The sequence below is a fragment of the Hibiscus syriacus genome, unplaced genomic scaffold, assembly GCF_006381635.1.
Source record: "Hibiscus syriacus cultivar Baekdansim isolate YM2019G1 unplaced genomic scaffold, ASM638163v2 tig00110637_pilon, whole genome shotgun sequence".
Classification (NCBI taxonomy): domain Eukaryota; kingdom Viridiplantae; phylum Streptophyta; class Magnoliopsida; order Malvales; family Malvaceae; genus Hibiscus; species Hibiscus syriacus.
Window position 1 is genome coordinate 1,943,003 of NW_024062808.1, and position 26,427 is coordinate 1,969,429.

Sequence of the window (26,427 nt, forward strand, 5' to 3'; positions counted from 1 at the left end):
TATGAATCGGAATTCCACCAGAGTACGTAATTGATAGAACAATTACAGATTACAACATAACCCAACTTGTAATTTTCGACTGAGCCCTAAAATTCTGCTTCGATTACAATCATAAACCCTAAACTCGTCTACCCGCCAAATCCATACAAAGTCCTACCTTGCCTCTTGAGTGCGTAGACCACATCCATAGCGGTCACCGTCTTCCTCCTTGCGTGCTCGGTATAGGTCACGGCATCGCGGATGACGTTCTCCAGGAATATCTTGAGAACTCCGCGGGTTTCCTCGTATATCAAGCCGCTGATACGCTTCACTCCTCCCCGTCGAGCAAGGCGTCGAATCGCCGGCTTTGTGATGCCCTGGATGTTATCGCGGAGGACCTTACGGTGGCGCTTTGCTCCTCCCTTCCCCAGCCCCTTGCCCCCCTTTCCTCTTCCCGACATCTTCAATCAAAAACAAAAGATTTAGACTATTCAATTGGGAATTTGTCGGGGTGGAACAATATTGTGAGGGATTTATAGGGGCAAGTGGGAGTTCTAAGTTGGGATTGTAATCCGTGAGAAAATCTGAACGACGAATATTGGGCGTTGATGATTTACGATGGATGGTTTAGATGAAAACAAGTATTGACTTGGATAGATGGCCTGGCAAACTTTAGCAGTTACTTCTAGCGTCTTTATTTGGTCTAATTATCACGCATCCCCCGTACATTTTCATACTTTAAAATGTAATCCCTCTACTTTTGATATACAATATTCTTTTCGATCCAAGTAGGTTAAAGACGGGTTCAACTATTCATATCTTAGCAAAGACTAATTAGGAAAAATCTAAAATAGACATCACATGTTATATCCATCGTTAATTTTATAAATTAAAATTCATAAATAGATATTAAATTATATCAAAATGATATTTTTAAATACTAAATTTTTAAAAATTATATAATAGATATTAAACTTTAAATTTTGTTACAAAATAGGCACAATGATCATTATCTATCATTAAAGATGTGAAGTGACATGTTAAATTAATAGAAAATATCTTATTTTATCCTTTAATTGTAACTAAAATTTTATTTTATTGTTGATTTTAATTAAAATATTTTTTATTATGTTCTTCGAATTGAAAATAAAATAGATATAAATCAATTAAATATTATTTTTAATATAATATTATAAATATTGAATTTATACCATATAAATTACTTGATATAGTGTTAAGAATTGTTTCAATTATTTTTATTTAAGATTAGATATAATTTTTTTATTCAGTTGATACTATAATTTTCTGAACTTCTTAAGCAAAAGTCAAATGCTTGAGTCACATCATTTAATAAAATAATTCCATTGTTTGATAATTCAATTTTTTAGATCTCAAAAATTATAATTTTTTAATTCTACAAACAAAATCACTGTTAACACATAATTAGTTTTGAGATAATATGATAAAAAAATAAACGGTTTTTATATATATTTTTTTAAAAAAATCTAAATTTCTATTTTTTTAAATTTATTACTTAAAAATATCAAAAACAAAATTTTAATTATAATTGAAAGGTCAAATAAAATATTTTCTAATTTAACATGTCACGTCACCTCCTAAACAAATATTTCAGGATCATTACTTAATTTTTAATAAAATCTGAACTTTAATGCATTTTTATAATTTTTAAAAATTCAATGAAAAATGAAATTATTTAAATAAATTTAATGATCATTTATTAATTTTATTATAATTTTATATTAATGATGTATATCGGTACACATCATTAATGGTATGGATAGGTGTGTGTCACTCTGTGCTTTAAACTGATCAACCAACAACAATTACCTAGCAGGCGCAAATTGAAGATTCCAATTAAACATGTATCCTTATTTACAATACCCATCCCAGTAATCAATCTATTACTCAATTTAATCCTTACATGTTTAATTGATTAATCAATCTATTACTCCGGTCATTGCTTGGGTTGTAATACCCATCCCAGGGATAAGGCTGATCGCTCCAAGAAACCTAATCCCTTACAGGTCAGGTGTCATTTTAAATTAGAACAACTGAGGAGAATGGCTCCTAACAGCCCTTGGATAGAGACAGCAGCCTTATCCATCAAGCGCAATAAGCTTCTCCAAGTTTGCTTGCACCCCTGAAGACTAACCGTCTGCCATAAGGAACCCTCCTTAATAACATTGGAATATACCCAAACTATCCAGATTGACCCTTAATGTAGCAACAGTTTCCTAATCAATGAGATGAGGCACGTCTGGTTGTAGTGAAGACGTCCTTCAAACTGTGCCCGAGCAATAAGCGTCTTCAAGTTTAGCTACACCCCTGAGGACTAACCACCTGCCAAAAGAAGCCCTCCTTAATAACATAGGAATAGACCCAAGTTATCCAGATTGACCCTTCATGTGACAGCACTTTCCTAATCACACATATTCGTAAGCTCCATACGATGACAGTTTGGATGGTAACTAAACACACTGCACTCCATCGTTCAGTGCTCCCCTTTAGTCTCGCAATATGTTGCTTATTGGAGTCTGCTTTTAGGTTTGGGTAAATTTCATGGGATCTTGATGTAATTCCTGTACCTCATCTTTTCTGTCTCCCGTGTTCATTGCAAAAATGTCTTCTATGTAGTTACAAATGACCTCATGAGAACTTAAAAATTATTTCGAAACCATATATTTCGAATGTTAAAGTCGAACTATCTCAAGTGACTTGAATTAAAAATCAACCAGACGGGAACTAGTTCGATCCAAGTTTAATACAATCTGCCAAATCGAGGATAATCACATTGGCCTCATAGGGCATACTTTCTATCAACTTCTCAGCTTCGTCCACGCATCCTGCCCTCCCTAACAGATCAACCATACAACCATAATGCTCGATTTTCGGGGTGAGCCTAAATCCCGCCATCGCTTTAAACCACCTCTTACCTTCCTTCACCAGACCACCATGGTTACAAGCGGATAAAACACCAATCATGGTCACATCGTTTGGCATAATTCTTCGAGTCTGCATTTCTGAAAATACCTCCAGTGCTTCTTTGGCACATCCGTTGACTGCATATCCGTTTATTAAAGCATTCCATGAAGCTATTTCCTTTCCAGCATCTCATCGAAAACTTTTTTCGCTTTATTTATCTCTCCACATTTTGCATACATATCAACAAGAGCAGTGCATACATTGGTTGCTCTATCAAGCTTCTTCTTACGAACAAAATGGTGAACCCACTCACCCAGCTCAAGAGCGCCCAAATCAGCAATAGGTGGGAGAATGCTCACAATGGTTACTTTATCTGGCTCGAACAACGTCGTTGATTGCATTTCGTGAAACAATTTCAAAGCTTCATGCGTTGCCTGTTACGACAGTACCCGGCGATCATTGCATTCCAAGATACTAGATTTTTTTCAGGCATGGAATCAAACAAATTCCTAGCAGAAACAACATCACTACCATTGCAATATCCATTGATCATACTAGTCCACGAAATCACATCCCTATCCGACATTTTATCAAACAAACTTCGAGCCGAACCCAAATCATCCAACTTAACATATCCATCAATCATAGCATTGTAAAAGGCAGAATCCTCCTCTGGCATTTCACCCGAAATCATTTTTGCTCTCTCCATATCCCCAGCTTTATCATAGCCACAAATCAGAGCTTTCCACGAAACAACGCTTCTCTCAGGCATTTCTTCAAAAACCTTTCTTGCTGAACCCATGGTTCCAAGTTTCGCATACATATCAAGCAAAGCCGTCGAAACATACAAATCCAAGCAAAACCCAAATTTCATCACGTGATTATGTATCTGTAAACCCTCCCAGGTAGCCATGTTTAAGGCACAAGACTTAGCGAGGGTCAAAAACGTGATATTGCGGCGGTCGTGTTTGGTTGCGGAAAGACAGGAGATACAACCGCAGGCTGTGATGAACTTGGTAAAGAGATTAAGGTTGGTTTCGATGGAGTGACGGAGCATGAAAGCGTGGATTTGGAGGAGAGTAGCTTTTGTGTTCTTTTGTCGGAGAAGGTACAAGTATTTTCTCTCTACCGAACGCCACAGCGAGTGCAACTTCGAGTGTTCTTCTTTAGCTCTCATCTATCACGGCCGCTCTTTTGTGCCCCTTCGGGTTGGATTTTGAACAGAAAAAACCATTTGAATTATGTACGAATTTCGAAGTAATTGCCTTAAATATTAGGATAAATTACCAATTTGTTCATCCACTTATTACCTCGTTTCTTTTTTGGTCACTCAATTATTATTTTCTTCTAAATGATGCCTACCGTTACTAAACTGCTTTCAATATCTACTTTAAATAGGGCTGGCTAGCTCTCTTGTGTTTCTAAACTTCTAAGGGTTTGCTCTCCGTTATAGTGTGTTTTCTTCGAAGCTTTGGTTCTCACCGTCGTCTTCCTCGACGAAACACAAAAACAACAACAAAATTCAGGCAGCACCAGCAATGGCGACGCAAAGTTTGGCATTTCCTTATATATTTACGGAGAAAAAAGACGCTTAAGGAGAAACAAACACAAAGAGGCCAACATCAACCATCTTTTCAAGATTATATACAACTGAGAAACGCGTACACTAAGCAATCAACTAACATCCATCTTCTCAATAACTTCAAAATGCATCTGCATATCAGGAGCTCTATCGGCAAAATAAAACCTCTCACACACCTTTAATCTGCCACCACTTCTCTGAGCTTCGGATTCAAGCAAATGACACAACCTGTCCTTTTCGTCCCGTATCCAAGTCCGCCTGCTGTCGCACCATTGTCTTGGAGTTCCATGGAGCACAAAACGAATCCCCAGAGCTCCTCCATGCACAAGGCGCTTCGATATACTTTCGATCACGTTTTTGTCGGTGATGTATGCACCAGAAGAGTTTAAGCCCACATCTACGTAATGAATCTCCGAGATGCTGTTTAATAAGCTTTCCTTCGTGGTCGGAATCATCTGAATCTCTTTGTGGACTACAGATGATTCATCAACCCCAGGCTGTTCTCTTACACGGCTAGGATTTACTGGGGCTTCGTCTTCCAGAGAACCGAGTTCGGTAACAAGCTGGTTAACTGCAGTACCACCCTTGCTAAAACCAAGAATTAAGGTTCTGGGTGGTTGTAATGAAGATAAACTAATGGAGCTTGGTTTCTTGGGTTCACTTGAAATTGCATATTTTGCCTGCAAAATGATACAAGTTATAGTACATGGGAACTAGCACGAACAATCCATGCAAAAAACTCATACTCGTATGCTTGTGCAAATTCATCAAATTTGTCTGGTCAAATTATCGTTTCGGTCCTCCTACTACGCTCCAATTTGAGATTTCACCATTGTATATACTCTACTAATAGGATTTTTTCTAATAAATGCTGATTTTAACTCATGGAGTTGATATGATATTTTGTTTGGAAAGTCAACATCTGTATTTTACTGGAATAATTAAAAATTTATCTATTTGGACAAAGATATTATAAAAAGTAAAAAACCAAATTATTCTAAATTAAGTAGAGAGACTAAATCCTAAATTTGAGTATAGAAAAAGGACCAAAACTATCATTTTAATAATTTGCTTTTCATCAACAATTTGACAGAAGTGAGACAGTATTCTAAACTACAGTAAAAATACAAAATCCAGAATCTTAGTATAGAAAAAGGACAAAAACTACAATTTGACCAATCTGCTTTTCATAAAACATAGATGATTAGAGATGGGCATGAGTCGGATTTTTGATCCATCCGACCCGACCCAAGAATAATGATTCCTCCACCTGAGATCCGACCAGCATGAAACAAGATTTCACCCGATCCGACCCCGACTCGATATATAACTTAAAAACTCGACCCGAACTAATAAAAAATATTATTTTTATTCAATAAAACAGTGACTTAATTGAAAAATATATATAGAGAGGGGTATTATTGTAATTAGATAAAAATATATTTTTTTGGGTCGGGTCGGATCGGGTATTTTTCACCCTAAACCCGAACCCGACCCGAACATCACATTTAAAAAACCAAGACCGACCCGAACCGAACCCATTTTTTTTTAAAAAAACCTCAACCCGATCGGGTCGGGTCGAAACCCATCGGTTTTAGGTCTCATGCCCATCCCTATGCATGCTCAAGGCAATTTGATAGGAATAAAACTAAATTCAAATTTTGAGGACCAAAGCTACAATTTGACCCCATATGGTTTTCATCAAGCATACATGTTTAACCATGGTTATCAAAATCGGACCGGACCGACCGGTTCAACCGGTTGAACCGTGAACCGGTAGCTTGTCTGGTCCGGTTACCTCACAAAATCGGTCTGGCAATGAACCGACTGAAAACCGATAAAATTAGGGTGAGCCGGCTGAAAATCGGCAAAACCGGTTTGAACCGTCGGTTCATTTTTTTCTTTAAAAAAAAAATTAAATCAAACGACGTCGTTTATTCAACGAGCCAAGTCAAATTCGAGTATTGTTGAGCTCGACTCGAACTCGAAAAAAGTAAGCTCAACTCGACTAAAAAACTCACGAGCTAAAAATTATCAAGTTCAACTCGAACTCGAAATATAATATTAAAACTTGAACTCGAAAAAGGCTCGAACTCAAAAAAAATTTAAAAGTTCGATTGAAGCCTAAAATTTGAGCTCAATTGAAGCGAAAAAATAATTCGCTCTGTGCTCACCAAAAGACTCAATGATTTTGAATGTCAAATTACCTCTATTATTTATAGAAGTAAGTTGAGATGCTCTTCTATGTTTCTTAGCCATGTAAGATTGTTTTGTTATCATATTTTTACTCTTTAAACTTTTGGGATGCTCTTCTATGTTTCTTAACCATGTGAGATTGTTTTTTTTAAATTAAACCAAATGACATCATTTGTTATGATTTTTTAAGCCCTAATTTTATTTTTTTAATTATAATTATATAATTATATTTATTATTTAATATGTTTTACCTTAAATATTATGTTGTAGTTGATTTGAATCATTTTGTTTCACTTGATTTTATGATTTTTAATTTATATATGTTATGACTTGTGATATTTTTATACCTTTTAATATTGTAAACTTAAAAAAAGTGTTACATATATATTAGTATTGTTTTGAATATTATGTAAAATTAAAAAAAATATTATTTTATATAAAAATCCGGTTCAACCTCGGTTGAACTAGTGAACTAGTACCTTCACCAGTTCAATGTCCGGTTCGATTTTAAAAACATTGTGTTTAACGCAAATTGATTAGGGTTTGTATCCCATGCACTTAGCCGCCGCTGGGAAGAAGAACAGCCGCCTCTTAACCAGAAGCCCACCGCCCCTCTGCTACCAAGTGCTCCAATCGACCATTGCTGACATTCTAGTCGCCCCACGTCGACTCCACGCCTCACTGAAGACTACAGAATCACCAGCTGCCCTTCCACATTGAAACCCTAAAGGTAAGTCACCACTATAGTTTGGTGACTCACCGAATCTCTTCTCTTTACCCGGATCGAAGGGAAAACCAGAGTGGCTATAAAACCATAATCGACCACCTGCAAACAAAAAAAAAGAACAAGAACCTGAGAGCAACGGACAGAGCAAAGAACACGAGTAGCAAACACACACAAGAGAAACGAGCAAATCACAACAACACCGACGACAGAAAGCAACAAAAAATAACCGAGAGAAGAGTGAAGAGACTTACCAAGCGTCGTCGGAAGCCAAACGTCTTCAAACCGTCATTTAATCGAAGGTATAATCCTTCGGTTTTGTTTAGATTTATGGCCATTGAAAGGATTTTAAGAGGAAAATATGCTAGATTTAGGCTTAAGAGGAAATAAGGCTTCGATTTAGGCTATTTTCCAAGTTTCGGCCACCGTGAACGGTGGCCGGCGGTGGCTATTGTCGGTGGTTGTTGGCGGCCGGCTCTCTCTCTGTTAAGAGTTTAGAGAGAGGCGAGAGGGTTCTCTCTAAAGAGAGAGAACCCAAAATGAAAAATGGGAAATTATGGCCCTTTAGGGGGCGGTTATAGGGGTTTTATACCCTCATCAAAACGACGCCATTTTGATGAGGGGTATGTGCGTAATTTCACTACTGTCCAAACCCTTTCCGCAATCCCTCTATATTTTGTAATTTTACGTTTTAGTCATTGGAATTACATTTATGAGCATATTAATATTGTCTTCGAATTTTACCTTATTCTGTTTTAGTCATTAATCAGTAAATATATCTATTTATGATAAATAACAGATTTAGCGCCCATAACTTTGATAAATTTTATTTTAATCATTGTTTAAATAATTAAGGGTTAATTACACTATTAATATTTATATTTTATGATAATTCAAATTATGTCCTTAAACTTTGATATTTTACATTTTGTTTATGTTATTTTTAGTCACTATTTAATTGCAATTTATTTTTATTATTATCATTTCAATTTCAATATGTTTAAATTATTACTTTAATTATTATTTTTATTATTATTATATAGTCATATAAACATATATAATAAATAATATTTGTTTACTTATTTTTTTAAAAATAAAAATCCTATTTATAAATTTAATTTTATATAAATTACTTTTAAGAAAAATAATCATATTTTAATATTTATTTATTTTTTAATATTAAGAAATGAGCTGTCTTAAAGCACCTAGAAGTCCTTTTCTGATATTCTTAAATAAATAGATATCCTATTTTTATGAATTATATATATTATTTTATTTTAATTAATTATTTATTTTTTAATATTAAGAGATGGGTTGTCTTAAAGCACCTAGAAGTCATTTTCTGATATTTCTAAGTAAATAAATATCGTATTTATAAAAATAAAAATATATTAATATATTTTCTTAAAATTAATTTTAATAAATAACATGATTATGAATTAAATATATTTTTGAATTCTTAAATTTTCAATAATAGAGACAATTTATAATTAATTAGTACCAATTTTGGGCGTTGTGGGGGTGCTAATCCTTCCCCAAACGTAACCGACACCGACCACGAATCCCTTTTTATTTCTAAAAGGAATGAATTTTTGGTTAAACACAGGCCAATTTATCTTTTAACTGATGTTTTCTTAAAAATTCTTTTAAAAGATAATTTTTAGGTATTCGACCTACCTAACCCAAAAGGGTCGATGGCGACTCCCAAAATATATTTTAAATAAGAAGGCAAATCTTCATGAAATAAAGAGAGTTTTGAACTACAAGGTAGGTCAAATACAATGTACTTGAAGATCAATCCATTCAAGAATAACGAAAGAATTTTCGAAATGCAAGAGGAAAAGAAGGTGCTCAAACCTATTGAAGAGAAAAAAAAGGAAAAGGAAAAAAAGGAAAACTTGAATCAAGATGGGTGACTCATTTGAGCCTTAAGTTACAAGGTTGATCAAGTGCAATAGGTTCAAAGATTCATATTCAACAAGAAGCGCAAGAAATGCTGGAGATGAATGGATCTTATGGAAAAACCCCCAGCAAAGCAGATCCAAGTCAAGCAATGCAAGATTAAAGGCATCAAAATGAATTGATTCTTGGTTCAATTACCCTTAAACACTTGTTTGAGCATTTTTTTATCCCTTTCTTTCAAAACCATGAGCCTTAGCCTACGTTATGTACCTGAAAAGTCCATTCTAATCATACATGGATTTCTATGTGAAAGAGACTATCTTCAGATTTCATTCCGCCTCTCAAGATTGATTTTTATTTGCAAAAATTGGTTTTTTTTAAATCTTTAATGCATGATATGAAAAATGATAAAAAGGGGGGTTCAAGATGTAAATTTTTAAATAACGTCTTGGAACCAAAGGAAGATTCGAGTTGAAAACTTGAAAAGGTGGCTCGAATATTGAGTGGTGCAACAATGACATAAGAGACGATCTTAAGCTCTTGATGAAGAACCACACATCCCAAAGACGTTCCTGAGATTCTGGAACTAAAAAATATCTCTATGAGATGAGCATAACTACCATTCCTTCAAGATAGTGGAAGCTCAATATGCTGGATCAACCTGATAGACCTTACTTTACCAGAATCAACTTACACCTTAAATCAGTCAATAATTTTGACACTTTCCATAGGACTATATTTTTTTATTTAAAAGTGTAGTTGATTTATTTGATATTCATTGAATTCATGCTTATGATTTGATTTTATTGTGAATCTGTGATGGGCAATATTTTACAAAATTCTTTCATTCTTTGATAAAGAGAGGAGGAAAAACATTTTCAAACAGGATAGTCTCAAATGAGAAAGGTCCTTGAAGCAAGTTGTTATTTATTCTACCTCTATTGTAGAAAAAATGGGAACAGAATGATGAAGCATTTCACTTTCTTGAAAGAAAGTGGTCCAAGAAGCCAGAAAGTTTGGAGAATTGAACTTGTAGTGACGCTCTCCTGTGACATTATTAGCAATTCATCAAGAAAAATTATCACTTATCTCATGCTGATGGTGATAAACATCACCAAACAAATTATTTTCGCCAGCCATCAATCCATGTCTCCCAGTAGACCCTCAAATCAAAGAGCTATAAGTCCCATTAAAGTGTATTATGGGAATGAACAAGTCACCACCTGCACTCTGGTTATACCGTGATACTGGCTCAAGTCTTGATATATTATTGATGCTTCTTCCATGTCGATCATTTTCCTTATCAAGATTGTATCCATTATGTCCTTCAGAAGATTGTTGAACTTGAATTTGAGGACTCATGGCACATAATAAGACATTGGAATAGATTCTATACTTGTGGGCCTTTCATATGGGATAACATTGGTTATAAGATTCTAAAAGTAGAGACAACCAGTTTTACCATCAACTAAACCTTTCCATGGTTCGGGAAGAGTGAGATATAACAATGCGTATTGTGAAGAAGCAGAAAAGGCAGTCACTGTAGCAGTCATTGTAAGAAAATGCACCAACAAAAATCTTCTAGTTCATCCCGATGATGTTTATTTCTTCCGGTAAGATTGTTACACTGGATGCCACCACCAACAAGGTCGAATCCCTCAAATCTACTCATTAATTGCTCAAACCGATCACCATTCAGTTCTTGCACATTTGCTTTCAAAGGTATGCCTATACAGTAGAAGGTAACCTCTGCATCACTGATTCCAGAGAAAAGAGACAATACATTGATACCACTGGGGAACATTTCTCTAGCAGATTCTCCTCCTTGTGTATGGTTTTTAGGGAAACCTGGAATCATGTCCACCTCATCAGGTTCAAGAGGAACAACTTTATTCCTTCCAACCCATACCAGATTTCATTTTCGGCGCTCACCAAGAACATACTTCTGGAAACTCGAAAGTGGCTCATCGTTATAAGCTTCAAGAGCCTTACATATCTTTTCTGTCAATTTGGCACTTCCTGTACATGTTTGTAAACAGTTCAACTTTGTTTTTGGATCCCAAGAAGGCCATTATTTTTGTCAATGAAAAAGCGTCATGTATGGTGCGTGAAGGAAGCGGAATAAGAGGAAATCTGTTCTCAATTGACAGATTATGAATATATCCCCTTTTCAGCGCATTAGCACAAAAATACTTCGAATCTACAAATTCTGGCTCTACATCGTATAAGTACCGTGACATTTCGGTCCAAACACCAACTAGAGCAAGTTCCATTCTCGTAGTAGAAATAAGGAGGCCCAATAGCATTTTCTGGAAGTGTTCTTTGAGTTATTTGATCTGATTCGGTAGGAACCCCAAAACCAATCATTGGTTTTGGAAGATGAACTGCATGATCGTCTTCATTAAGAAGCTTCTTTCAAGCTTCCTCTGTTTCTTCCTTTTCCAAAAAATTATTGCCCCGAGTTTCTCATTTTCTTGTAATTGGGGTCATTGCATAAAGGCTTCATATCTTCTACTGGAAGAAGTGCGTCAGCAGCCTTAGCCATTTGAGCAACATATATAAAATTTGTCAACTCTGCAATTGATGAATCCAGACCACATATCTCCATGACTATTGAAGCATCAGCCTCTGAGTACCCCATTTTCATCAAGTATAATAGTTTATTCTCCTCATCGGAATCAGAATTTAGGATTTCCTCGGTATCAGAAGAACTATCAATATCTGTGAAATCATCCTGAAAGATCGCTTCATAATTAGAGAAAAGTATATTCCAGAAATAGCCTTCACTGAAAACAAGGTTCATTGTGTCAGCCTGAAATGAATTACCAAGCGATTTATACCACTCTGTCCGATTATATCCCTCCAGATCCAAAAAATTGGCACCTCATTCAAAAGAGATACATATATCAGACATTTCAATCAGAATGATTGATTACTTTTTAAGTTTTTGACAACATGAAGAGATTTCCTCAAGTTACTTGACAACTGCTGTTTAGTGACATCAAAATGAGAGTATCCAAGATAAACAGATTTGAGGCACGGATAAAGCCGCAAGTACCCACAACAGTGCATTGTCAAAATTGGACCTCGTGGGGATTATTATATTCAAATCAAACAGACATTGAGAGTGAATCAGAAGCAAAATATTGGGGCATCTCGAAAGCCCATTTCAAACATAATTGATTCATGTGGGGCATTCTGAAGGCCCACGTCAGCATGAATATTTGGGCATTTTTGAAAGCTCACATCAACAAGCAGCAAATGTTGGGGCATGCTGAAAGCTCATTTCAAACATAATCAGGAATATTGATGTATTTTGAACGTTCATATCAGCAAATGCTGGGGCATGCTGAAGGCCCACATCATCATATAATGAAGATCATTGATTTGAGCAAATATTTCCAATGAGACAGAAAGGTATGAAGAATGAAAATGGAGAAGCAGTGACAGTCGAGCTGACTATACATAATTGCTTCATTCATCAGGCAGTTACATCAGGGTCCTGGTGTTGAACAAATATTTACTCAGCAAATATGGTTTCAAATACCTAATATTCTTAACCATGTGTCACATGACAACATGTTCTTTGTTAATATACATCACAGTTACGTGGATAAAGATGGTCCCTAGGCATACTATTCAATCCAGGGTTCAGTTCCTCAAACTCTCAGCTTTGAATTTTGTATTCTGTGTTTCAATGATAATTAGACATATTTCTTTAAGATTCATTACAATTAGTTTCAATCATACAGTTGGGGTCACGAAGCTGTTTTACACATCAGTTTTTGTTTACTTGATGACATTGAATAAAGAGGCTCAGCTTATGTTATTCTTATTCCCGTTGTTACTGGGGTTATCATTGCTAGCCATGGTAAACTGAATTTTCATCTATTTAGTTTATCATGTGCGTTTCATCTACAACAACAAGAATTTCATGGACCTCTTTCTGTACATGGCTCCTATAGCAGATGTGTTTCTACTTCCTACAATACTCATTATGGAAGAAAGCGTGGTCGATATCACACTTGCCCTTGTCTGAGATGATATCAAGATCAATTGAAGTTTTGTTCTTGAGTGGTCTTGTGACATCATACAAAAGCTTTGAACCCTATGCAAAGAGCTTCCTTGACCAGACCTCTGGACAGAAGCCACAAGAAAAGATGAATGTGTTGTCAAATATTTTACGAACCTCTGGGCAGAAGCCACAGTAAAAGATGAATGTGTTGTCAAATGCTTTACAAACATCTAAGTAGAAACCACATGAGATGATGAATGTATTATCAAATGTTATACGAACCAGTTATTCTGATGCTGAACCAATGTTGTGATCATATGGTTTCCATTTTTGATTCAAGATAAAGTCTGTCTTCTTCGACCCTAAAGTTAAAAGTGAGATATGATGAGGATTTCTTTCCACATAAGGGAAGCTGAAAATTTTAACAACAAGAAACTAGTGGAGCCAACTAAGTTTGAATAATAGGTTGTTGTTAATCATCTCGACATGATATGGTTTGAATTGCTTTGTTCGAGACCCAATTAGATGTGGAGACATGAAAGGAATTAGGATAAATCCTCCTTGTGATGTGTTTCAAGAGTCAAATCAGAACATACACTACTTTCCTAATTAATCTCTACTAAGTTAGGTATATATACATCTACACTATTCAAAGATGATAGATTCTCTTTTCAAAGATGATATATTTTCTCTTAAAAGATGATAGCTTTTCTCTTCAAAGATGATATATTCTCTTTTCAAAGATGAAAGCTTTATTGGATTTCTACACAAGTCCAGACAAAGAAAGTCAGTTTTATCCACAATAAAATGGGGCAACAAGGTTATAATTCTGATTACGGCAAGAGTTCCATAAATGAAACATTTTCTCTGAGACTTTCATGAAACAAAGAAGACACAAAGATGCAGATTGATTAGATGGTTCTTCAGAAATACAACATACATTGCTACACTGATATCCAAAGGTAACCCTAGAAATAAATGATCAAGTGAAGGAAGACCAAGTTCACCACTTTGAAGTCAAATGAAGATTGTATCAACATTCATGCATTCATAAGAACATCATTTGCACAATAAACAATGCATTACATTGATACATTTTATTGCATTCAAACATAAGTTTTTTTTTCCATATTTTCGTATGAAAAAAGAAGATTCATGATACCTTACAAGAAGAAGGTAGAATTTAAAACCTCGAATATATGAATCACACAAACATCTAAAGAATAGATGGACACAATCCACAAAAGAAGTATTATTTTGGGGTATGTTACCCAATCAACCAAGTTATTTCAATGAGAAAACGGTTTCCAAAGTTTCTCATTTAATATTTTCTGAAAATGAAATTGTTGAATAGTAAGAAAATGATTTCCATAGTTTCTTACTTAGTAAACTATTTCCCACATCTGTAAGCCCTTCAGTGTATGATGTTTTCAAAACCTTTGGGACATCTGTAAGCCCTTCAGTGCATGATGTTTTCAAAGCCTTCGGGTCATCTGTAAGCCCTTCAGTGCAGGATGTTTTCAAAAAGTCTTCGGGAGCTTTTCGATATTTTCAAAACCTTCGGGTCATCTGTAAGCCCTTCAGTGCATGATGTTTTCAAAACCTTCGGGTCATCTGTAAGCCCTTCAGTGCATGATGTTTTCAAAACCTTCGGTTCATCTGTAAGCCCTTCAGTGCATGATGTTTTTAAAACCTTCGGTTCATTTGTAAGCCCTTCAGTGCATGATGTTTTCAAAACCTTCGGGTCATCTGTAAGCCCTTCAGTGCATGATGTTTTCAAAACCTTTGGGTCATCTGTAAGCCCTTCAGTGCATGATGTTTTCAAGACCTCTGGACAGAATGTTTTCAACATTTTCTTCCTACTCAAAAGAATCCAAATGAAAAAAAAATATTGTCTTTTTCGTCTTTGCTCTATTCTTGTTAACACAAGAATGAACAAAGAATTTTTCAGTTTACTTATTATTATTATTATATATTATTATTATTAAATAAAAAATACAACGCCAATTTCGGGGCCTGATTATAGTTCCAGGCCTAACCTCGGTGGCCCAACAAAACCCTAAATTGATTAGGGTTTGTATCCCATGCACCCAGCTGCCGCTGGGAAGAAGAACAACCGCCTCTCAGCCAGAAGCCCACCGCCGCTCTGCTGCCAAGTGCTCCAATCGACCATTGCTGACATTCCAGCCGCCCCACGTCGACTCCACGCCTCACTGAAGACTCCAGAATCACCAACTGCCCTTCCACGTTAAAACCCTAAAGGTGAGTCACCACTATAGTTTAGTGACTCACCGAATCTCTTCTCTTTACATGGATCGAAGGGAACACCAGAGTGGCTATAAAATCATAATCGACCACCTGCAAATAGAAAAAAAAAGAACAAGAACCTGAGAGCAACGGACAGAGCAAAGAACACGAGCAGCAAACACACACAAGAGAAACGAGCAAATTACAGTAACACCGACGACAGAAATCAACGAAAAGCAATCGAGAAAAGAGTGAAGAGACTTACCAAGCGTCGTCGGAAGCCAAACGTCGTCAAACCACCGTTTAATCGAAGATATAATCCTTCAGTTTTATTTAGATTTATGGCCATTGAAAGGGTTTTAAGAGGAAAATATGCTAGATTTAGGCTTAAGAGGAAATAAGGCTTCGATTTAGGCTATTTTCCAAGTTTCCGCCACCGTGAACGGTGGCTATTGTCGGTGGTTGTTGGCAGCTGACTCTCTCTCTGTTAAGAGTTTAGAGAGAGGCGAGAGGGTTCTCTCTAAAGAGAGAGAACCCAAAATGAAAAATGGGAAATTATGGCCCTTTAGTGGGCCAGTTATAGGGGTTTTATACCCTCATCAAAACGATGCCATTTTGATGAGGGGTATGTGCGTAATTTCACTACTGGCCAAACCCTTACCGCAATCCCTCTATATTTTGTAATTTTACGTATTAGTCATTGGAATTACATTTATGAGCATATTAGTATTGTCTTCGAATTTGACCTTATTATGTTTTAATCATTAATCAGTAAATATATCTATTTATGATAAATAACAGATTTAGCCCCCATAACTTTGATAAATTTTATTTTAATCATTGTTTAAATAATTAAGGGTTAATTACACTATTAGTATTTATATTTTATGATAATTCGAATTATGTCCTTAAATTTTGATATTTTAAATTTTGTTTCTCTTATTTTTAGTCACTATTTAATTGCAATTTATTTTTATTATTATCATTTCAATTTCAATATATTTAAATTATTACTTTAATTATTATTATTATTATTATTATGTAGTCATATAAACATATATAATAAATAATATTTGTTTACTTATTTTTTTGAAAATAAAAATCCTATTTATAAATTTAATTTTATATAAATTACTTTTAAGAAAAATAATCATATTTTAATATTTATTTATTTTTTAATATTAAGAAATTGGCTGTCTTAAAGCACCTAGAAGTCATTTTCTGATATTCTTAAATAAATAAATATTCTATTTTTATAAATTATATATGTTATTTTATTTTAATTAATTATTTATTTTTTAATATTAAGAAATGGAATGTCTTAAAGAACCTAGTCCATTTCTAATATTTCTAAGTAAATAAATATCGTATTTACAAAAATTAAAATATATTAATATATTTTCTTAAAATTATATTAATAAATAACAGGATTATGAATTAAATATATTTTTGAATTCTTAAATTTCCAATAATAGAGACAATTTATAATTAATGAGTACCAATTTTGGGCGTTGTGGGGGTACTAATCCTTCCCCAAACGTAACCGACCACGAATCCCTTTTTATTTCTAAAAAGAATAAATTTTTGGTTAAACACGTACCAATTTATCTTTTAAATTTAACTGATGTTTTCTTAAAAATTCTTTTAAAAGATAATTTTTAGGTATTCAACCTACCTAACCCAAAAAGGTCGACGGCGAATCCCAAAATATTTTTTAAATCAGAATCATTTTTTATCCACATTATTTTCCCGCCAATTAAAATTTCGTGCCCAAGCGAAAACCGGTTACGACAACTCAAATGGACCAAAACTAATAGTTTAGATACTAAACGCATTAAGTTTGTAACAACATGATACTAAAATGAAACAAAAACTAAATGTTAGGTATAATTTAAAAAAAATGAAAGTATAGGTACTAAAATAAACAAAAACTAATAGTTTAGATTATTTAGTTTACCTTGTCTTTTGTGATAATTTAATGAGTAAATTACATCATCCATCACTAAACTATTTTTAACTCTTTTTTGATAATTAAAGTTTAAAAAAAATTCAATTTAATTATTCGATTTTTGATATGTTCCTGTTTTGGTCATTCTACCGTTAAACGATTAACAATTTTATGAAATGACAACCAGTATTCTTACAAAAAAAATAAAATTTATACCAAAATGATATTATTTTAGTATAACTAAAAAGTTATTTTTCCTTCATTTTTTCTTCTTTTCTTTTTTCTTCTTATTCTTTTCTTTTAATTTCTTTCTTCAATAGGAACGAATTCAAAATTTGATAACTACGTCGATGGTCATTCTAACCACCGCTAACACCGTCACTAGAGGCCAATGACAATTCTAAATGTGAATACAATGTCTGTTTAAACTGAAAACACCAAAAACTCAATAAATCTAACAGCGTTGATACCATTGTTGACGTACGACACCATAATCCTCTGATCACCATTTACATTGAATCATATAAATAATGAAAGTTTTTCCTCTTACTTTTCAATCCTCAGTTCATATTTTCATGAAACCTAAATAAAAGTCACAATAACTCAAATCAAAGTTTAAATAAAAATAATTTTGATTTGTACCCCCTTTCACCATTCGGTTTAGACATGTTATACTCTACTTAATTATTATTGTTAGAGTTTAACTCGAATTTAAAGTGGCACAAATTAATTAATATATAAATATTGGGAAAGTAGGAAACCCAGTTTGGTTAAAAATTAAAAACTTTGTTAAAGTAGATTTCTAATTTATTTGATTTTCCTTTGTAATCAAGTGTCTGTCCCTATAAATAGATATTAAGGGTCAGAGCTAGAAATAAAGTTCTTTTTTTACCAAAATCCACTTGTATTTTCTTCCTTCATATTAGTAAAATTCTTCTCCTCTGCCCGTGGGTTTTCCATTTTGAGTTTTCCACGTAAATCTTGGTGTTCTTTGTTTTTTTGTTTTTCGACCGTGTTTATTTGTTTACCGATAATCATCGTTCTGATATTATAACAAATTGATATCAGATCTTCAGGTTCAAGATTATGGAAACAATGAAGTATGATATTCCGTTGTTGGATTGAACACTAGGTTCTCGTTATAGCAGGTAAAGATTCAGGATGTTCTTGCACAATTAGATCTCGACGATGAAATAGAAGGATTTGATGAGAAGTCGAAAACACAATGGATGAATAAGGAAAAGCATAAATATTGTCTCTTTCTCATATTCGTTTACACTTATTAAATCAAATTTTATAGGATGTGTTAAAAGAAAAAACAGTTGAATCATTGTGGGTGAAATTGGAGCAACTTTGCATGCAAAAATCATTGACCAACAAGTTGCACCTAAAGCAACGTCTTTATTCACTTAAGTTGGCAGAAATTTTGTCTCTTAAAGAGCACCTGACCTCATTCAAGGAAATTGACTCTGAGCTAGAGACTTTAGAAGTGAAGTATGATTAAAAAGATATAGGATTGATCCTCCTATGTTCGTTGCCTCCTTCCTACTCATCTTTCAGAGATACAATCTTGTACAGTCACGAAACACTCATTTTTGAAGAAGTTTACAATAGCCTACACTCATTTGACAAGATGATATATCTTGTATATGGTCCCGAGCCCCAGACAGATGGCCTCGTGATGCATGAATCAACTAGCTCAGACAATGGGAGAAAAGACTAGCGTTATTCTTCAACAGATCATTTATAAAATTTCATCTCTTTGTTGTCCATCATTTTTTGTATCAAAGCTCAAAATTCATAATAGTCTTGTATGATATGTCCCTCATAATTGTGATATTAGCATACATGTTTGCTCTTAACTGTAACTGCCAGATTAGAGACCAACGACTTGTCTTGATCATTTGACCCCATATCCAATGCATAAGTGATTTTACCTCACTCACCTTGTTATGATATTCTTTCCTTTTTCCTCAGTAATTGCATTGAACCTTGTACCTACATGGTTTGGTAGTGGGTTATGAGCCACATTTGGTTACTCACTATCACCAAAGTTGATGGCGTTCTTTTGCCTTAACCTTTGGACAATCTTCTTAAAGGAAATGCTATTCTCTATAAAATATCCAGGTACCCCTGCGTGATACTCACATTGGACATTAGCATCATACCATTTAGGGTAAGGAGAAACTAATATATGTGCATATCCCACATAACCCTATATGCCTTACAACTGAACCCAATCTTACTCTCCACACCTATATAATATGTCTGAAGAGATATTCCATGAAGATTGCCAAAGTATATCACCATCTTTGATATCTTTGAAAATGATAATCCATTTTTCTTCAATGAAACCCCCATGTCATTCTCGGGAAATGAAATCCTTCAAGAGCGAAAACCCTTCTAGAAATACTCGTCCATGCGCTCTATCAACGTCGTTGAAGTGATTGAGGATCCAAACTAGCAACAGTGGTAAACATCCTATAAAGCGTCTTCCTCCTTTCGCCTGTAAGAGTTTAAAGAACAAAAAGTCTCGACTAAAATAGTTGGAATAGGGTCCACACACATGTCCAATCTCTCGAACAAATCAACCATTAACACAATAACATGCCCAAGGACTTTTGAGAATATGACTAGCCCATAAATACCCAAAGTAAACAAGTCAATCTTCTTTATCTTGTAGGAATGAAGATCAATTACCTCTTTAAAAGCAGTCCAGATGATGCATTCATTATCTTCTTTTTTCTTGATGCTTCTTATGACCCATTATTCATTCATCCCAGTCATCATAAGCAATTTATTTCTAAAATATAGAGTGTTTGGAGGTTTAGTGTACACACTGTCTACTTGGAATCTCGGACAATGAATCAAGGCATGATACTTCTCTATGGTAGGCGTCAGATCCACTCAGCCAAAAATAAAGCAACTGTAGGCGGGATTCTAAAATTGTGCAAGATCCCTAAACAAATTTTGGTCAATTGGTACATCTAAAAGATAGGAGATGTCACCATACCACTGGTAAAAAAATTGCTTATCAACTGCTTCCAATATTTCCCAGATCTCCTTAAGCTCACCTAAATCATTTTGACGAACATTAATGTGAGTGTAACCAATTAAATCTTACACATATCCAGGTGGTAAGCTATCTCAATTTTTAAATTGGGATTGCTCAGACCATCTTAGAACATATACATTGTCTTCTACCTTATTTTGAACCATTCGTTCCATATTACCATCCTTCTATATAGAGATTGGTCACAGATAAACACCATGGAATGAACAGTGCAATGGAAAAATGAAAGTAAAATTAATAAATAAATAAAATAAAAAAGGCAAAGGGAAACTAGTAAGTAATCATAAAGAAACCAAATCGAGCATAATATAATTTATCAATAAAACCTACTGTACGCGTTTTGTGAAATATGTGCAAGTATACAAAATTGAACAAGTAACAAAGTGATGAGTGAGTATCATATTCACAGGGAATGGAGGAAATTTATAAGTTCGATCAAATCAAATAACTACTTTATCTAAGTATAGTTAGTGTGATGATATGTACCAATGAGAATACTGAGGCAATGTGAAATATATGTTGGTGGAGATGGAATGATAGTGTTATGTGGGAGCAAATAGGGATGTCGTGGCAAAATGGATGGAAATGTCTTGGCAAAATAAATTGAGTGTAGTGAAGTCAAATAAAAATATAAAGGCAAAGAAAATGTAAACACTGGATTTGAATAAAATGACTTGATAATCCTCACACAACAAGCTACTATAGGAATGAATAATAAGAGTCACTCAGGAAACTTAAGTCTATATTCTCAGGAAACTTACGTCTATATTCTCAGGATGATCCTACTTCTACGTCTTACTTGCCCAACATAGTTTACTAAAGGTGTCCTACACTATCTCTAGTTAAGGGACTCGACAGGTTGAGAATGCATTGGCAATACCTCTCGGCTTTAGCAGGTGCAGGTATCCCATTGGTTCAGATCAATAGAATATGTCACAATAATACCACTCGGTGTTAGCACTAGCATCTAACCTCTCGACCGAGCACTATTCCTTTTATTCGATTGAAATCCTAACCTTATGTCTAAATATAGATTAGGTCTAGTTATTATCTAAGAACCATTGCTTATGTTGATCCTCCTTAGTTTCTCTCAAACACTAAAGATGAGCTACTTAGTTTCTCTCGAACACTAAGTATTTTCCTAATGAATGAATACTATCATAGCTCCTACAACCTTAAGTCATTAAGAACCATAAGCAAAACAAATAAAAACACAATGAAGAAACAACCATCCATTAAAGAAAAAGTTTAAGTATCCAACTACATAGAATGTTGAATGAGGATAAGCTACAAAATGTTGTGTTGCTTGTATTTGCTAACAAACATGATCTTCCATATCCAATGAAGAAACAACCATCCATTTATAAGAAAATGGGAGGGGTTAGACGAATTTTCCATAAATATGGGAGGTGAACGGTTAGGATATTAAAGGATAGGCGCATATCACCATTTGCGCCTTTCTGAGGCATCTGCCACGCGTACGTAAGGCGAAGATCACCATCCGTGCCTATCTTTTAATATCCCAACCGTTCACCTCCCATATTTATGGGAAATACATCTACCCCCTCCCCTCTTCCTATAAATACCCATCCCCTCTTCCTTCAAACACAACCTCCAAACCACTCTCAAATCTCAAATTCTCTCATTATTCCAAGTATCAATTTTTCTATTAATAAGGTAACATGTTTTTATTGTATTATAATAAATTAATAAATAATTATTTTATTAAATTTTATTATACTAACTTTTTATTAATTTTTGCAGCTATAAAATAGAAGGTGGATTGCTACGTTTAGATGGACATCATATCTCGAGGCATTTTACTGATACGGTAACAATTTTAAATTCTATTGTAATTTTAATTATTGTTAATATTTTATTTATTTATTTTGTATAGTATTAGTTTATATTTTAATTTCTATAATATTTATTAAATTAGGAGAGAGATTGTATATTAGATCTATTCATTTGTAACCTTAAGTTAGATATACCTACTCGTGTATGGCCATATTTAGTTGATGTTGGATTCAGTTACATAGCAAAATATGAAGGATACTGTAACCTTGAATCCAACCTTATTTCTGCATTGTTTGAGCGGTGGAGATTAGAGACACACACATTCCATCTTCCGTGTGAAGGGTGCAAAATTATGTTGGAAGATATTTCCATGCATTTGGGGATTCCGGTAGATAGGGATGCGATTTCTGGGGTGGCGGATAGTGACTATCATTCCTTGTGCGAGAAGAATCTTTGAGGTGTCCCAAATGGTGGTCGAATTTTGTTAAATTGGTTAGATACAACTTTCAAGCATTTGAGTGGTGACGCCTCCAAGGAGCATGTTAAAATGTATGCACGGGCTTGCATACTACAGCTCATAAAAGGGATCATGATGCTTGAAAAATTTGCAACCAAGTTCATTGTATGTGGTTGCATCACCTCGCAAATTTTCATCATGATGGCACACTCAGTTGGGGCTCCGTAATATAGGGAAATGTGTTGAGCTACTGACTATAGAAAAAATGCTATGGGCGGATGTCTCCTTCTGCTCTAGTCTTAGGTGTGGTATCGCATGCCCTTTTTATGTCCAGTGATGAAAAACTCGTTAGTCTTCTCGCTATTATTGAGGTAATTTCAATATTGATTTCGTATATTAATAAATTTTTAGTATATAGTAAAAACTATTTCATTGAATAGGTGGTCAAGTGCAAGAAAAGATCATTGGGATTTACTTGATGAATTGGAAGAAATTAGGCTACTCATTGATCAGAAGGCTGGCACAGAGGTATGTATTTAAATAAAAAATGTACTTTTAATTATTGTTATATAATTATAATATTATTTTGATAAGAATTATATATATTTGTTTTAGTTTCAATGGACTCTTTCTTCTACTGAAGAGATGAGGATTTGCATCCCACATCACTTAAGAGGCCCATTAGATGTCTGGATAGAGGTGATCCCTCTGATATGTTATGCTATTGTTGAGTGGCATCCCACTGATTGCATGCTCCGTGAATTTGGTTTTGTACAATCTATTTTGGAAGCACCTAAGAATCTCGACGATTTGCATCTCATCGATAGACGAGGCAAAAAAGAAGTCGACTGGCTTCTGAAGCACATTGAGTGGGTAATGATATGAGAGGATTGATGTGGCCAAATTCCCGAACATAACTCATTTATGTTGATCATTACTCGGTTGCGGATGATTATTATGAGTGGTTCAACAGGAATGGGAAACTATTCCTACTTTTCAAAGAAGCACGAGGTGTGAGCATTCATCGACGTCGATAAAGACGTCCACCATCACAATATCATCGTCCCTGACTCATGGACGGAGAGCAGACGCTTCTGACTCGTCCTCAGCTGCAACACCAGAACCATCATAGTAGCCATCGTCTATACTATTGTACATTCCGCAGTCATTTCAGATGGCATCGCAGTCATATCAGATGGCACCACAACCATTTCATATGCCACTGCAGCTAGGTCAGACGCCACCGTTGCAGAGTTATATGATCCCTCATGGCGGATATTATATTTCCATGCTTGTAGATCCAACTTGGGGTTCATATGCTGGTTATTTGACGGGTGAAGCTTCACCACATGCATAGACACCTACTATACAGTTTTCTCACTCATCGATGTCGGTCTTTTTGTAATTTTCACGGTTTTCTGTGAGTGGTGGGATATTCAGTCATACACCTCCAGGGTCCTTATTATATGGAGGTGCTACATCGACTTTCGTCTCTCATCAACAAAATGTATATGCTCTTGATGATGATGATGATGAGAGTGAGGAGTCAGAACAAGTTATACGAAGAAATCTTCTTCGACACAGACAGCTACCGCTCTGTGGAACACATTCAAGACGCCGGATCGATAGAGTTGTTTACTTCATTATTTTTTTTATTTAATTTTTTTGTTTACTTTCAATTGTAAATTTTTTATTTATTTTGTTTCTTAATTTTTTATTACTTAATTGTTCGAATTGTTTTTATTATTTAGTTCTTTATAATTTTTTGTTGTATCATTTTCTTGTTTTTAGTTTGTTCGAATTGTTTTTATTATTTAATTTAGTTAGTTTCCAATTAATCGGTGATACTAAAATGACATTAACTGAAAATAAATGAAAATTAAATAACATAAACTTATATTTCATAAACAACAACTACATCAAGCACAACATCAACGGTTACTTGATGACAAAAATATGGACATTTTTCCTATTGTGTCCTAGGTTTCTACAATGCCCACATCTTTTGTTTTCTCTAGATGTCTCATGAATATTCATATCACAATGAATTCGAGTGGATTTTGGATGACCTGGCTCCCTCAATAAGGACAAATCTGGTACAATCGGAAGCCAATTTTGAACCTCATCAGGGTCTTTCTCATTACCTATGGGGGAACTCAAATTCATATACCATAAAAACTTCTGAAAGTCGATATACAGGATCCAAAAAATAGATATAGTCTTGACGGGTATGAGAGCAAGATGCTATGACAAGAGAGTGTAGACACTTCAGAGCTTGAAAAAACCTACAGTCGCATCATCTGTCTCGTAGATTAACTCTGAACGAGTTAGCTTGAATCCCTTGAAGAGGTCACGACATCTTTGTGACACGAAATAATTAATGGATTCTAGAGAAGCTTGTCACAAACATTATATTTAATGCATCAATTATTTTTTGTAGATATATAACTAATCTTGGGTGATAGACATGACCGTTTTGCATCTAAGTTTGATATTGTAATCCTGAGCTTGGCAAAAAGTGCTTCCAAATGAAAATATGTCATTTTTACCAAAGTCGTTACTGGTAAATTGCATGCCCTCTTTAAGGTCAAATTGATAGCCTTAGCCAAGTTGGTCATCATGTGTCCATATCGATATCCACCATCATATGCATTTGTCCACATTTCTTTGTTGATGAGGCTGATGTAATTGTATCATTCATCATTCTTTCCTCACAATTCTTAAAGCATGGACTCAAATGTTTTAGGTAGTAGTTCGTAACCTGAGCATCAATTGTAGAACTTAATAACTTTGCTTCCATAAAAAATGAAAATGATTGAGAAATAAAAAATAGCATTTTGACATACTCATGCGCACAAGTAATTGGCGCTCATAATTATTCTTGAACCTTCCATGATAGTTAGCAGCAATGTGTCAGATACAATACTGATGTTGGACATAGGGTGGTTGCCACATTGGACCCAAAGAATCTATTGTTTCTTTAATCCCAACTCTACGATCTGAAATGACACATATTTTTCCCCTTTGTGATAACATGTAAGCGTAAGTTTATGAGGAAAAAAGCCCAAGAATATGTATATTCTCCTCCAACAAGGGCAAAAGCAACTGGAAGAATGGTGCGATTACCATCTTAGACAACTACCAATATTAAAACTTGCTTGTATTTTCCATACAAGAATGTCTCGTCGATTTGGACAATGGGCTTGTAGTATTTCATATCATTAATGCACTGTGAGTAAGTCTTAAAAAGCAAGTAGAATTGGCATCGATATCGAAGCACTCGATCATTATGGTATGTATGTCAAGTTTTGAAGTTGATAATTGTCCCAGGATTCAATCTGTACACTACCCTAAACCAACATTGTAGTTCATTGTAAGATGCATCCCATTCTGAGTGAAGTTTTTTAATGGCATTTTGTTTTACCTTCAATGCTTTCTTGTATGAAACGGTATACCCATACTGCGATTGTATAGCTGAAATCATCATCGCAATAGCTATATAGGTGCTTGCTTTTACCATGGGCATAATGGCTTGGAAGATAATGTCAAAGTCCAAGTTGGGAT

General features: G+C 34.6%; 1 protein-coding gene and 1 pseudogene across 1 annotated transcript; both read right to left on the reverse strand.

Moving 5' to 3' along the window:
- LOC120136694 (histone H4) lies at positions 1-495 on the reverse strand. Its single transcript, XM_039152655.1, has one exon. It carries the CDS (start codon positions 438-440, stop codon positions 129-131), a length of 312 nt encoding a protein of 103 aa, XP_039008586.1. The 5' UTR covers positions 441-495; the 3' UTR covers positions 1-128.
- A 2,247-nt stretch (positions 496-2,742) lies between these two features.
- Positions 2,743-4,099, reverse strand: LOC120136858 (annotated as a pseudogene).
- Positions 4,100-26,427: the final 22,328 nt, after the last annotated feature.

Coding starts and splice junctions, on each gene's coding strand:
- LOC120136694 (XM_039152655.1), bottom strand. CDS start 440: ATGTCGGGAAGAGGAAAGGGGGGCAAGGGGCTGGGGAAGGGAGGAGCA.